The sequence below is a fragment of the Merops nubicus genome, unplaced genomic scaffold, assembly GCF_000691845.1.
Source record: "Merops nubicus isolate BGI_N331 unplaced genomic scaffold, ASM69184v1 scaffold11423, whole genome shotgun sequence".
In the NCBI taxonomy this organism is placed as follows: domain Eukaryota; kingdom Metazoa; phylum Chordata; class Aves; order Coraciiformes; family Meropidae; genus Merops; species Merops nubicus.
In genome coordinates, this window is record NW_008599595.1 from 13730 (window position 1) to 28863 (window position 15134).

A 15134-nucleotide genomic window follows, 5' to 3' on the forward strand; every position below is an offset into this window, starting at 1 on the left:
AAGCTGTTGCTCTGTGTGCTAATATCAGTGCTTCAGGACTGATGCCTGCTCCTTAAGAGTGTCCTGTTGGAGATCTTGTGGGCACAGAGATGGAACTTGCCTGCCACACCCCCAGACCTTTAGCACACTGCTCTAGAACTGCCTGGAGCTAACGATGGCTGCCCAGGAATATAGCAGTTCCTTGGCTGATTCCTTTCTCAGTGCCTGTAATTGTTCAAGAGATCTTTGATCCTAAGCTCAGCTTGAGTAACAGCAAAGTGTTTTGCTGTAGATGGAGGTAGGGTTCTACCCTGGACTAACAACCTCCCTTGTGTTTCTTCAAGGGCCTTTCAAACCTGAGTTATTCTTTAATTTTTTTTCTCCTAGGTCTTCTGATAACCAGGGTTTTGCAGCTAAAGCCAGAGAGAGTAAATTGTCAGGAAGCATGGACAATAAAGAAATGCAGCTACTGCTGAGCCTTGTACAGGGAATCCTTGCAGCTTTTTGCTGTGATTTGTGAAGGGGTCCAAGGTAAGTGTGAGAGCTGCTGACTGGCTTTCCTGTAACTTAAAGCAAACATGTTCCGTTTTGTGTATTCAGTAGCAGTATGAGTGTTAGCTTCTGAAATCTCTGATATTGTCAACAAAAGCTTTCTCATATCTGAGCTTAATTTTTGATAAGAGCTGTACAAAAGCAGCCTATGTTGTAAGAAGCAATATGACCATCTCCCTCTGAACTGTCAGGGTTAATATTTAACAGCTCCCTGTGAGTTAAAGTGGCCCTTTGCCCTAGCATGTAAAACTACATCTGTACAGGGGAGCATTTCCTCTGGCTGTGGTGTTCATCTCTGCTACTCTTTCCTTCTGCTGGTGGAGAGATGAATTGTGGACTGCCAAAGACTGGGCTCCAGGCAGACCTCTGGGTTTTGTGGTGGGGAGGTTAGATATGCACTGTGGAGCTCGGGGTGGGGAGAGGGATTGCCAGGCGCTACCTGTCGATGAGAGGCAGCGTATCCCAGATCTGAATATCCTCGTGGCTCAGATAAGTGTAGTGCAAACCCCTGGAGTCACAGCAGGGATTTGTTACCCTCGGAGTGTTCCACGTGCACATGGCATTAGTGAAGCTTTAACTGACGCTGTTAATGAGCAAAGCCTTGTTGTACTGCACAAAACCCAGTGACCAGGGTCCCATTAAGGACAGTAGTGTAGGAGGCTGTTGTCTGTCTGTCCATTATGACGTGACTCTCAGACACAAGAAACTTGAAATTTATTATGGTCTTGTGTGGAATAAAAATTCAGATATATCAGATGCTCCCTTGAAACCAACTGAATTTCAAGGGACAGTACTGTGAGGGTCTGCAGGGTGATCTAGTCCTTTTTTAAATTCTACATCTAGCCACAGACTCAAATCCATCCAGGCTGTGTTTTAGTGGGGAAATGTCAGAGCTATAATTTCCTGGCCACCCAGTGATCCTTGTGAAATGATGGCACAGTTCAAAAGTAAAAGACCAGTCCCAGTGTTGGTTCTAGGGGCAGCTTGGCTGAGAGCTGAAGCAGAAAAGCAGCTGAAGAGCGTGTTGCTGCTGTCTGTACAAGCAGCTCAGGCCTGCAGTGGCACACTCCTGATTCAGCTCAGGAACCTGAGCTGCAGGCAAGGCTGTGTAACAAGTTTGGTTAGATTGTGGTGGAGTTGGCACCTTTCAGACAAGTGAAATTCTGGATTGAGGTTTCTTCAGTCACCCTAAGGGCAGGTCAGCTTTATTAGAGAGGGAGGGGACTGTCTGACTCCAAACCCTGTCCTCTTATCCTTTACCCAAGCACTCATCTGCCTTTAAACATCAGCCCCTCTGTTCTGTGGTGGATTTGCAAGGAGTCTTACTTCAAAGCAATCACAAGGTAAAATGGATGTGTAACTAGCCATCAGCTTTTCGGGGCAGGCCTTACTTCTGGATTCGAGCTACAAGCAGTTACAGCCTGGGGGAGATAATAAAGAGATCTCTTCTTTATGGTTATGACTAGAATTTTGCCTGAGCCCCTGGGCAGGTCTGAAAGTTAATTTCTTTGATTGTAACTTTGGCTGCTTCCATAATTCACACAAATGTGCCCAGTGATGCTTCCACCAGATTAGAGGTAAAGGGTTTCCTCCTTATGCCAGAGTAACGTCGCTAAGGGAAAATACAGGAGGCTTCCACTGTTTGCAGTGAAAGGTGTTTCCTTCAGCACTCCTGTGTTGCAATAAACTCACACTGATAGACGGGAACGGTGCAACGCTGCTGTCCTCTCTGAGTGTCGGGGAGTGTTGGGAGAGAGGGTGTGCACGTTCCTGGAGGGAAATCCAGAGAGAAGACCAGCCCACTCCTCCAACACACCTTTGGAAAGCACTGCCTGGCGAGCACCTCTGGGCAGCAGCAGCAGAGCCTCTCGCTCTCACACGTCTCACCATGTGGTTTTTCAGGAGAAGACTTCCTAAAATTCCCAGAGCCTTCGTGTGGCTCATTGTTTTAACACACTTTTGCATCCTCATTGCTTATTTCAACTCCTTCCTTGGCTTGTCAAAGACAAGGATTTTCAGGTAAGGAACCTGCTTCCTTGTGATATGTGCTGTCTGGATAGAGTGCTTGTGCTGACTTTCTGTCTGTCTCTGGGTTAGTTTTACCCTGACACTTGCACTTCTGCTCTGAGTTAGATGATCACTGCTTTAGCAGACCACGTTGTGTACAGAGCACGGTGTTGGAAGAGTCACACTGAACAACTGGCTTCTGCTGGACCACTAGTTTCCAGGATTTTCTTGTGTAGCAGTTTAAGAAAGCAGGTTTTGCTTTACTAATGCTACCTGTTTTCATACTTTGTCCACAGAGTGGGCCTCTTTTTTTCCTAGACCTAGGGCCTCATTTGGCCCTAGTCCAGATGGCATTGCTGGACAGGAAAGGCTGAGAGACCTGGGGCTGTTTAGCCTGGAGTAGACTCAGAGGGGGTCTGAGCAATATCTAAAGGGCAGGGGGCAAGAAGATGGGGTCAACCTCTTTTCAGTGGTGCCCAGTGACAGGACAAGGGGCCATAGGCACAAACTGGAACCCAGGAGGTTCCATCTAAACATAAGGAAAAACTCCTTTCCTGTGAGGGTGCCAGAGCCCTGGAGCAGCTGCCTAGAGAGGCTGTGGAGTCTCCTTCTCTGGAGAGATTCCAAACCCACCTGGACATGATCCTGGGCACCCTGCTGTGGGTGACCTGCTGGAGCAGGGGGGTTGGATGAGATGATCTCCAGAGGTCCCTTCCAACCCCACCATGCTGGAATTCTGTGACATTGAATTTGGTGGGATACCTTTGAATGTATACTTTCAGCATCTGATACCTAATACAGATCTGCTGCATACTGGGAGACCAGTGTCATGCAGACTTGATCTATATATTAATTTTAATATAAATGATCAAGGAAATGCTACAAGAATGGATGTGGAGGGACTTGCTGTGTAGACTGCAGTAAAATGTCTCCAGTACTGCTGGCAGGAAGCGCTGTTCTGAGCACAGGGAGCACAGCAGGTATCTGAGCCTTCCCTGCTGCATGCATGGCCCCTGTGCTGTGTATAGGAACCACCACTCCCCTGCCTCCCCACCAGCCTTCACATGGTCCCATCTCTCCTCGTGAGCTCATCTCTCTCCTCGTGGTGGGGTTAGTTTTGAGCTGGACCTCTCGGGGCTGATGCTGTGGGAGCCAGCAGGAGGGGTGAGGCTGGGAACACCTCCATCTCTTCTGGAGGTGGCATGAGTTTAACTCTGCTCCAGCAACTTGAGACCACGCCTTGAGGACAGTTATCAATTTAGAGAGGTTGGAACCTGCACAAGGTGGGCGGGAGGAAGGAGAGAAGGAGGAGGTGTAGAGAGGTGAAGTGAGTTGTCCTCCATCACAGAGCCTGTCAGTGGCAGAGCTGGGACAAAACTTGGCTCTCTGTGCCCAGCTGCTTGAATCCATTTCATTCTGCCCTGGTTTCAGATGATGGTCGTGTCCATATTTTTGCTTCACTAAAACACAAGCAGGCATGAGCTGTTTGTGGTGTACCTGTCAGTTCCATTCCTGTGCCTTTATATGTAATGTAAAACACACAGAGCAGCATTTCGATGGCTTTATCCTCTATTTGTCCTAGGGCTTTGTCAATGGAGAGGAAAATGACAGTAAATGTCATTGAGCTTCTGCAGTTGTTTGCCAGCTGGACTCTAGAGCCTGAAATTTGATGAGTTGCTTTGACTATTTGTCTGGATTTATAATGCTGGTCAGGAGAGCAGGATCTTGTGTAGGCACGAGTGCTGGGCCATGGGGTCTGACTGCAGGGAGCAAGGTTTTGGATGCAAAGCACCCTCAGTTTTACGTTTTGGTCTCTGTTTGGCACAGTATTTAAAGTGTAATAGAGCTGGGATGGAACCTGTGCCCTGTGAGACAGCCCATGGACAAGTCTGGGGTGGGGGTCGTTTGTCTTACTGCCCTGTTTGATTTGTTCTCTGCCCTTTAATTGCAAAATTTTAAATGTAATTTTAAAAATATAACAGGAAATCATCTAGGGTTTTATGATCTGCCTGAGCCACCTCACTATATTTCTCTGTACTTGGAGTGTGTATATAAAATCTTTCTCTCATTAGGCCTTAAACAGTAACCCAAGTTCCTCCAGGAAGCACTGTAATAGAAAGCAGCTGCTGCATACCTGGCTGAAACTGGGTAATGGTTATGAGGGGAGGTAGAGGAAGAGCTGATTTAGCCTGAGGAATGCCATTTACCATAATCTCTTCTTCAGAAATTACGTTAGAAAGGTTCCTGTATTTATCTGAGTCAAATGATTTTTTAAAAGCCTCCTTAGCTGATAAGTTCCTAATCACCTTGATGAATTCCATACCACGCCGAAGCTTCAGCAGCAACTGAACTGTTATCTACAGCCTGCTGGGTACAGAGGTGCTTTTTGTTCCCCATTTATCACCTCATGAGCAATCCACAGCTCTCTGAAACTCATGCGTAGAGCAAAAGGTGAACGTGAGCATGAGCTCAGACTGCCACAGCTATGCTGGGTTATCTTGGAAAGCTTTGCTGTACAGAAAAGCTCAGCTGCAGATTGGTTTTTTGCCTTTCTTTTTCCTGTTCCCCCCTCGACAGCCGTGTGCAGATACGAATGAATGTCTGGGACAAAACCTCACCACTTCTGCCTTGATATTTTTTTGCTGGGTTTTGGCCCAGTCTGGCTGCAGGTGGTTCTTCTGTTGGCAGCTGTAGCCTCCTGTGATATCCTTGTACCTGCCTGTGCCCCTGAATCAGGCAGCAGGGAGCTGCAATATTAGAGGTGATTGCTGAAAATGCAGAGTTTTTACATTTTTAAGCTTCACAGTATGGTTTAATAGCTTCAAAGTGCCTGTCCTAAGACGTGTGTACCTGGCGAATGCTGTGTGATGCCACTGCCTTAGCTGGCAAAAGGGGAGGAGAAGAGGAAAAACTGTCTTTCTTTTTCTTTGTGGTCACTGCCAGTGTGGCTGTTTCATGAGCCAAGTGCTAGAGAGGAGAGTGTAGCCTCTGGGATTTGCTTGTTGGGGAGATGAGTGGTATTCAAGCCAACGTGGTGTGGGAAGTTGAATAATTTTGGTGCCAACATTGAAAATGGAATTGAATTCCTACAGCATCCTTCAGAAACTCAGTGGCAGTTGCCAAGGCAAGTCCTCTGAGTGTGGTGGTCATATACAGTGGTTGCTGTGAAGTAGAGAGGAACTCAAAGTCAGGAGCACTAGAAATGGGGTGGAGGGTGTTAAGTGGAAAGTGTGAATGATGTGTCTGCTTTTCCTTTGATTGCACCCAGGCAATTGAGCATTTTCCAGCGTGTCCAAGATATGCTGCAGTTGGATCTCCCAGAGCAACAGGGTTTAAACTATTCTGATAATGGGAACTCAAGGAGCTTTTTAATGGTGACTTTGGGGAGAGAAGTCACAAGGCTCAAACAAGATATCGTTGAGAGGACACCAAGATGGGAAGGAAAAGAGGAACAGAAGAAAATGGTGGAACCAGTTGCCAGGATGGAGGAAGCCAAGGAGAACATGACTTTGAAACTACCCTCAGGGTTGGAGGGAATCAATGAGACAACAGTGCAAACAGCCCCTAGGGTGCAGGGAAACAAGGAGGAAGCAGCAGTGAGACCAGCCCCAAGAGTGGAAGAAACCAGGGAAAAGACAACAGGGAAACTACTTCCGAGGGTGGAGGGAGCCAAGGAGAAGGCAACAGTGAAGCCACCCTCTGGGGCAGAGGGAGCTCCTGAAAAGAACATATCCAAAGACCAGACAAAGCCAAAAGAGCCTCCTGTGTCTCTGAAAACTCTAAGACCTGTTCCTCATGCTGCTGCAGTGACAAAAAAGAAACTGAAGGCTGCAGACTTCAAGGCTGAGCCACAGTGGGATTTTGAGGACGAGTACCTGCTGGACAACTCATCTCCACCATTGGTAGGTGTGATGGCCGTGTGTGTTCACCAGGAGTGATGCCTCCCTGTTGACCTCCTTGTCTACTGTCCCCTGGGCATGTGTGTGCCCTTTGAAGTTGAGAATGATCTCCAGACTGGTAGGTCAACTCACTGATATGTGCAGATGCTGCTGGGACCCAGAGAGGGAGATGTCTGGCTCAGCTATCCTGACCAGCTCTCCACCATGCTCCAGTATGGGGACTTGCTGCAATAGTACCCATTTCCTTGGCTTCCTTTGAAAGTCAGCCTGAGCAGCCCTTTCTGGAGCTGGGGAAAATGTCTGTCCTAGATGTGCTACAGGATGGTTCCATCCTTAGGTGCCTTACACGCTCTACTTTGTGCCTGTGTTCCCTGTGATCTGCCACCCTAAGGTAGGTTGGGTCACACATAGTCTTGTGATGCCTCCAGGTGTCTGGCACTAAATGTCAGCCTTCATACAGGTGTCCTGTTTCTCACCCCTCTCTTGAGAAGCTAAACATCTGCATTCCTGGGCAGACTGAGGTTTGCAGTCCCCACATTTGCCTTCATCTTTGTGTTCTGCAGCCCAGCTGAAGAAAACAGTCACGGTCATAGTGAGGGAGCAGGAGTAGGAATGTCCCCGTGTGCCTCTTGGCCCAAGCACATTGGTACCAGAGCAGGTCAAGGGCTCTGGCAGTGGTGAGGCAGCAGGAGTGCTCGTGCTGGGCTGGGCTGTGGAGCACAGTGCTGGCTGTGATGGTGGGGAGGTCTCGGTGCACAGGCTCGGAGCCTTTGTATGAAAGTCAAAATAAGGTTGAAGAAAAAGGGTTACATGAGGTTTGAGAAGCGTGTACCTGCCTGCTTTGGAGCCATTAGGGTGGGGACTGTTCCTGTTTTTATGGTTTTCTGTCAATACTGGCAAAAACTCCACTGTGTATGTGTGCCCCAGTGGAGAAACTGGTTGAAAAGTAACTTTTTTTTACAGTCCTTGTGGTTTATCATCAACAAGAGGAGGGTCTTTGCCAGATGTTGCCAGTTCACCTTTTCCACCCTGTATGTAGATGTCTGTAGTTAGCAAGCAGATTCTTTACCTGTTCAGAACTCCACCACTCAGATGTCCCAACATGTTGGGTTGTTCTCTAGGACCTTCTCGCTGTGCATTGAACCATCATCACAGCAGAGCAAATAACTCGTCACAGAGCTGGCATCCAACAAGTCTTGCTTTGTCCCTCTTGGCTAAATAGGAACAGCTGCAGGCCTGGGCAGCACAGAATAAGGTATTTTGGTAGAGGTGAAAATGGGAATCTCAAATGATCCCAAAATCCCAGCATGCTGGGGGTTGGAAGGGAGCTCTGGAGATCATCTTGTCCAACCCCCTGCTCCAGCAGTGTCACGCAGAGCAGGGTGCCCAGGATGGCATCCAGGTGGGTTTGGAATCTCCAGAGAAGGAGACTCCACAGCCTCTACAGGCAGCCTGCTCCAGGCTCAGGCACCCTTACATGAAAGTTTTTTCTTATGTTGAGGTGGAACCTCCTGGGTTCCAGTTTGTGCCCGTTGCTCCTTGTCCTGTCGCTGGGCAACACTGACAAGAGTTGAAGTGATGCAGTTGTACCCATCAGGGCAGTAGCACTTGCTCAGCTGCAGCTTCAGAGTTTTCTTATGGCCCATGTTTGTTGGGAGTGTTGTTCTGTAGGTTGGTTCTCGTGATCACCTCTGCCTACATCAGTCATATTGCTGATGTCATCCTCCAGAACAGCAAGTCTGGTGCCCACCGTCGGGTTGTGTTCACAGCCATGGAATTGAAAGCCTGTCTTTTCCTTTTTTGTACTGAACTCTTGTTCTGACCATATTTCTGACCTTTTACTTTGCAGCTAAGAAGGTTTGGAACTAATTTTAAATGAAATTTGAGCATTTCATAATTATTCAGGTTCAGGAACAAGGCATTTAGGAAACAAGCCATGGCAAAGTTCTCAGCAAGTAGGTGGGGCAGGTCGTGGTGCACAGTACTGTCTCTGTCCCCATCTGGTGCTGGTAACTCTTTGTAAAGCTTACCCAGAGCAGTTTTCCCTGGGACCTTCATTGCTGGATGGCTTGGACAGGCAGGTAACCCTCTCTAGAGTGAGGAAGGTCTTTACAGATGAATGGGAGTGGACTTTACACACTGCCCCAGCCTTACTCAGTCACAGTGGGAGGGCCTGGAAAGTGATCCAGTTCTGTGGTGCAGGATGTGCATCCTTCTTCCTGGGCTCCACATGGTCATGAGGCACCCAGAATACAAGTGAGAGTGGCCAAATGACACAGCTAAGAGTGTGTGTGCCACAGGAGACTGTCCCTCACCCCTCCTGCCAGTGTTACCATCTGTGGACACAGTGGGGTTTGGTCACTAGGGTCCTGCTCGTTGACAGACACTCCCATCCTCTCATCTGATGAGCTGCAGAGCACCCACAGCCATCTCAGATGTGCAGAGCAGGAGCTGGCAGAGAAATAGGACACAATGGCTCACAGCAGGAAGCTGAGGACATCCTCCACTGTAACCAAGGCTGCAGAGCATCTGGGTGTGCAGAACAGCTGAGGCAGTGGGGAAGCACTTCCTCAGTATGGGAAAGAGTTGCAAATGCATGTAGAGGGGTCTTCAGTGGAGATGTGGATGCAGACAGCTCATGTTGGGTCTCACTCCCAAATCTGATCTCTAACTCGGCAGAGAGAGGGAGTCTCTGGAAGCACTCCCACCTCTTTCCTTTCCTACATGATCAGACCCTAGATCCTCTGGTTTTGATCCAGTCTAGCTGTGGAGGCACAAGAAGTTCCAAGCCCTAGACAATACAAAGTACAGCTTGAGCAGGAAGGGAATGTCCCTGTCTCTGGTCATGAAATGTGCTGCAAGTGAAATGATGCCAACACGAAACCCTCCACAATGTCCTTCTCCTTGCAGTCCTGTTGTGACAGACAGGCTGAGGACTGTCTCCTCAGGCTGTGAGCAGATTGTCATCCTCACCCGTAGTGGAGAGCCCAGCTCTGCTGTGGAGCACACAGCAAGGCTCTGGCAGTGCCATCTGGTCGTTGCTGGGGATTTGAGCTGGGCGTGCACGTCCACTTGGTCTCCTGTTTTGGCTTTCAGTAGATATTTGGGGAAGATGTAGAGCCTAGGTTGGCATGGTGGATAATCCAGGGCAGGGGAGTTGTTTGCTCTCCATCTGCACAGCCAACTTGCCAGCTGCAGGGATACCTTGGATTCCTTGGTCCAGCTGCCTCGGATTCCCCCACGAGCTGCAGCTTCTCTGTGAGTCATTTCTGACACTGAACGAGGTGTTTGCAGGCTTTGCCTTATCTTGAAAGGGAGTGAGAATGGTGATGTGGCCTCATGTTCCTCGGTGCTGATGGGCACTCTGAGGGCAGGACTTTGTGAGGTGTGTTGCCGACAGGGACTGTGGCCTTTAAACCTATTACAGATATTAATTTGCGTCAGTTAATGAGGCCCAAGGCTGGTAAGACATGACCAATGCAGGCCTGTTGTTCTGCTGAGGAGAGTCTCCGAGACCTGGAGTCACTCTGGCTTCCCTGTAGGTGACTCCAGCAGGTAGTTACTGACGTAGAGCTGAAATGAAGCCTGATGTTCACGGGAAGTGGGTGATGTACCACTGGAGTTTCCGTGCTTTGTTCCACCCCTCTCACACGCAAGCCATGGCGCTTGGGCAGGTTTATCAGCTCCCTGCTAATCAGCCCTTATTGTTTTCCTTTTGTTTTTCAAGACCTGCTCTGACTCAGTGAAGGCCAAAGCTGCCAAGTCTGCCTGGCTGCGAGATCTTTTCCTACCCAACATCGTGCTCTTCACAGACAAGAGATACTTCAGTGACAGGGAGTGGGAGCGCCTGGAGCACTTTGCTCCTCCCTATGGCTTCATGGAGCTGAATTATTCACGTGAGTCGCTCGGGGAATGTTGGGATGGGACCACCAAACTCCCAAGCAGCTGGAGGTTCGCTGCGTCTGCCTGCCGAAGGCATCAGGCTGGGTGGACCCTGTGGTGGTTTCAGCGTGTCCACCCCAAGGCTCTTGATGCTAACTCTCCACCGTGTTTCCCTCACAGTGGTGAAGGAGGTCATGTCCCTGCTGCCCCCGAATCCCCACCAGCAGCTGCTCCTGGCCAGCAGCAACAGGCCAAAGTGCATCAGCTGTGCTGTCGTGGGGAATGGAGGAATACTGAATAACTCTGGGATGGGCCAGGAGATCGACTCCCATGACTACGTCTTCCGGTAAGGCAGGCTTCCTTCTTAGAAGGTAGGCACTAGCTCATTCTGGCTAGCAGATCACTATGGCTGGAGAACTTCACCTCTTTTGTACTGCACTGACTGCCCAGTGCCAAAATGGCTGATGGCAGGAGGAGATGAAAAACTGAAAGGGACTTGGGAAGTTCCTAAGCACACGGGAAGAGCCTGGGTTCACAGATGAGCCGTAAGGAGCCATCTCCAAAGCAGTGGCTCTCCTGCAGATCAAGAGATGTAGCTCAAAACAGGCCTAATCCTCCACTCCTCCAGACTAACACTGTCTTTCCTTCTTATCAATATGGATGTGTGCGTTTTCAACAGTCACCTGCTAACTCTGCTCCTCTTTGGTTTCCTTGGCCAGGGTGAGCGGGGCTGTAATCAAAGGTTATGAAAAAGATGTGGGAACAAAAACCTCCTTTTATGGATTCACAGCCTACTCCTTGGTGTCTTCTCTCCAGATCTTGGGACGCAGAGGGTTCAGCAACATCCCTCAGGGAAAAGTAAGTCAGGTCCATGCTGTATGCCTGCACAGCTTTGATGGGCTGCTGTTAGCACGTGGTCTTCAGTTCTGATCTTGCCAAGAGGAGCAAAAGGGCTGAGCTAATGCTTCAGCTTACCCTTCGTGAGGGAACCTGCACCAGCTTGGCTCCGAGTGAGCATTTGCAGTGGCAAGGTGCAGTCCAACCCCAGCCTTCCAGCTGGAGATGTTACCTCCACTCTGCTTCTGTGGGTTAGTTAAAAGCTGCAGACCAAAGATGTGTGTCTGAGAAGCTCAGCGAGCCTAGATGTCTGCTTGCTTTTTGTTTCCAAAGGGTGTCTCTTGTGCTGTTCATTAATGCTCCCTTGTTTTCTTAGCACATCAGATACATTCACTTCCTGGAGGGAGCTAGAGACTACGAGTGGATGAAGGCCCTTCTGCTGAATCAGAACACCAAGAAAGGAGTCTTGAACCACTATGGGTAAAGCAAACTGACCCCACCTCTGCCTCCTTCAGCCTGGAGCTCCCTGGTGTGTCCTGCTGAGGTGCAGACCAGGGTAAAGCCAGGTTAAAGCCTCCCTCCCCTCTCAGGTTTGTCTGGAGAAATACCAGTTTCCTCTGCAGCTCTGAGCACTGCTGTAACCCACACACCTCCTTCCCAGAAGTAGCTAATTTCAGTGATGTGTGGCCAGGGCTCTATGGTCCTCTGGGATGAACACTGTTGTCTGCTCTGATGTCTGTCTGTGGTGACCTGCTCGTGGTTTCACCAATCCCTGTCTATACACACACGTACTTTTGATATTCCAGTCTACTGAGGTTGCTCCTCCTCCCTGATCTCTCCTCTGCAATGCACGCAGGTTATGGAGGCTTTCTCATAACCTAGGAAATGCTGCAGAATAACTTAACAGTGTTTGTGGCTCTTCTCTTATCACCAAGTGCATCAGGACTGATGCTTTCCAGCTATGATGAAATACGGAGCTTGTCCTGAGTCTCCCCATTCCTGTCCTTAGGCAGAGGCCCCGAGAGAGATTCGATAAAGATTTCACAATGGACAAATACCTGGTGGTTCACCCTGATTTCCTCAGATACATGAAAAACAGGTGAGCTGGGGATTAAGTGCTCTAACAGGCTTATTGTTTCTGGCCAACACCATCTCTCTGTGTCTCTGGGCTCTCTCCGCCCAGCTCACTCCCTTGTAACTCCAGTTTAGCCACACCAGCAGATTGGGGGTAAGCTGCATCAGTGTGGTCAGGTAAAATTCTCTGTGGTGCTGCAGTGGGATGTTAGTGGTGGGTAGGTGTCCAGCATCTGTGAGCTGGAGAAGCAACAGTTGTCAGACAGTTTGGCTTCCTGCATCCCAAAGAGGTCCTGGGTGAGTGGCAACTTCAGATGTGGGAAGAATGTTGCTAAAGTGCTGGAACAGTTGATCTAGTTCAGGACCAACCTTTCATCTTCCCCATTGTTCAGCACCTTTGAAGAAGGCTCTTTAATAGCCCTTCCCTCCCCAGAGCCCTTCTTGACTAAGGAGACTTTTTGTGCCATCAAACATGGTAACAGACACTTCTCAGTCTCCCATTTCCCTGGTCTGGCTGCTGCTCTTTGCCTTTCTGATCCTTTTCACAAGCCTGCTGGACACTGTCACTGGAAGATCTGCCAATTGTGGGCCACACGTGACCAAGAGGTAGGAAGAAGAGCTCCCGTTGTGCCCTGCTTTGGCTGCGTTTCCCTTTCAGTCTCCTTGAGAGCAGAGCTGTGCTTCTCAGAGAAGCAAATGCAGTGCCAGATGGCTTGCACCTCCCTGCTCGTTCTGCTGTCTCCCCTCAGACTTGGCCTTGCCAAGGCCAAGAGGGCTCAAATGCTCTTTTTTTTCCTGATGTGGCCTCCTACCTTCCTAACAACCCCTGGCACAAACCACTACAGCTACTGGGTTTTGTGACCTTCCTCCACACTCCTTGCCATGTCTCATTTCACTCCTCCATGTGAATGGGGAGCAGGATATAGCAGGGAGCCTCAAGGCCTCTTCTGCACTGTGGGGCAAAGGACAGATCTAAGAGTGGGGCTTTAATGTGCAAGATCCTTTAATCCACCCCCACGTTATCTCTGCTGCCTCAAGACCCCATAAAGCTGGGGCAGAGCTGGGCTTGGGTTGCAGTGCAGGTGATGGAGTGTTCTGGGCTGGCCTTGTGGTGGTCCCCACATGTGTGGCCATACTCATGGCTTGTCTGAAACACCTCGGGTGGCCACAAACTGCTGCAAGGAGGGAAGATGCCTCTCAGGCCAAGAGGGTGTGTCCAGCTTGAACCACCACACCCAGCTCTGTGCTTTCTTCTCTCCTGCTGCAGGTTTTTAAAATCTAAAAGTCTGGAAAAGTCCTACTGGCGGCTGTACAGACCCACAACGGGGGCCTTCCTGCTGCTGACTGCCCTCCATCTCTGTGACCAGGTAAGGACACCATGAGTCTTGCACACAGCACTGCCTGCAAGGGGGGGACAGGGTAACGGGGCAGAGCAGGGCTGGCCCCAACCCTGCCTACCATCTGCCTTGAGGCTCTGTGGGTTCTCCTTGGAGGAGCTGTTCGAAGACAAGAGAAACAGCCCCAAAATAGTTCATAGAGAGGTTGTGCAGCCACTATGGCCTGAGAGCCATCTTGCTTCCCAGGGAGGCAGTTGGAGGGCAGCAGGCTCTCTGGAGCCAGTGCTCACAGTCTGCTCCTTCTGGACCCCTGTGAAGGGTCAGCTGCAGCAGCGTGGCCTGGCATCCCTGTCCTGTGGTTCCACCTGGTTTGGGAGCTGTGTCCTGTATCTCCCTTGGCTCCCTCCATCCTTGGTAGCTCTGCCCAGCTTGCTCTCTGTCTTGCCCAGGTGAGTGCCTATGGGTACATCACGGAGGGTCACGAGAAGTACTCGGATCACTACTATGACAAGGACAAGAAACGTCTCATCTTCTACATTAACCACGACTTCAACCTGGAGAAGCAGCTGTGGAAGAAGCTTCACGACGAGAATATCATGAAGCTGTACCAGAGATCCTGATTGTGTAGCAGGGGGCATTGCCTGGGAAATCTCAGCAACACCTCACTGGGAACGGAAGAGGACCACCAGAGGCAAGGTTAGCTCTGGGCTTCTAGGCACATTTCATCCCCACAAAGGTTTTTCTCTCCTTCAGCACCTCTGTTCTCGCAGAGTATTTCTACAAATGTGCAAATGCCACAGACCAGGAGAAAATCAGCAAGAAAATGCAGCATGCCAACAAAGAAATCCCATCTGGCTGTGCTGCAAGACTGTTGCTGATGGTTGTAGGCATTGATGCTGGGAGAGAAGAATCCAGGATGGATCTGGGTAGCATGTGGTTCAGTGTCCTGCATCTTCATCCAGGTTTTCTCTCTTTGCAAGGAGGTGCTGCTCAGGCTGGGGCTACTCCTGGTCTGGGAGGATCCTCTCCATCAGTGGGTGTATTGTCTAAGCAAGCTCCCTCAGCAGCCAATGGATGGAGCTGGACACACAGGGCTTGTCTCAGGTTGACTTAATTCCTGGAGGTGCTGCTCTTGCTCTGCTCCCTGCAGATAAAAAGAATGGACTGGACACTTCTAGGTCTCTAATTTGAGAGAGGATATGTCTCACTTCTGCTTCCCAGCATGGCCTCGTCAGGACACCTCCAGAGGAGCTCCACCATCGGCTCAGGGGCAGATGAATGCTCTCCGTGGTGCAGCAGACATACCACACTTGGTGACTCTTGCTCTGGGGCTCCCCTGGCCGCAGGACGTGTGAATATTGTCACGGTCCTGGTGTGCCAAGTCCTTGCTTAGCTGGGCTCCAGCCCCTGTGGCTCCCAGCTGTGCCTGGGGTGCCGTTTGCCCACTCTCCAGGGGAGGTGGGAGCTCTCCAAGTCCAGGCCCGGATGCTGCCTGTCCTGGCAAGGCTGGAGTGCCTGTCCACCTTTGCCCTGCTTGCAGGCAGCAGGCCTGCAGCGTGTGGCCCTG

General features: G+C 50.1%; 1 protein-coding gene across 1 annotated transcript; it reads left to right on the plus strand.

Annotated features, from left to right (window-relative positions):
• Window positions 1–2419: 2419 nt before the first annotated feature.
• On the plus strand, window positions 2420–14187 carry LOC103770198 (alpha-N-acetylgalactosaminide alpha-2,6-sialyltransferase 1-like). Its single transcript, XM_008937450.1, has 9 exons — window positions 2420–2550; window positions 5807–6440; window positions 10165–10333; window positions 10500–10665; window positions 11039–11177; window positions 11533–11636; window positions 12166–12255; window positions 13498–13597; window positions 14017–14187. The coding sequence occupies exons 1-9, from the start codon at window positions 2420–2422 to the stop codon at window positions 14185–14187; spliced, it is 1704 nt and encodes a 567-aa protein (XP_008935698.1).
• The last annotated feature ends 947 nt before the right edge of the window (window positions 14188–15134 follow it).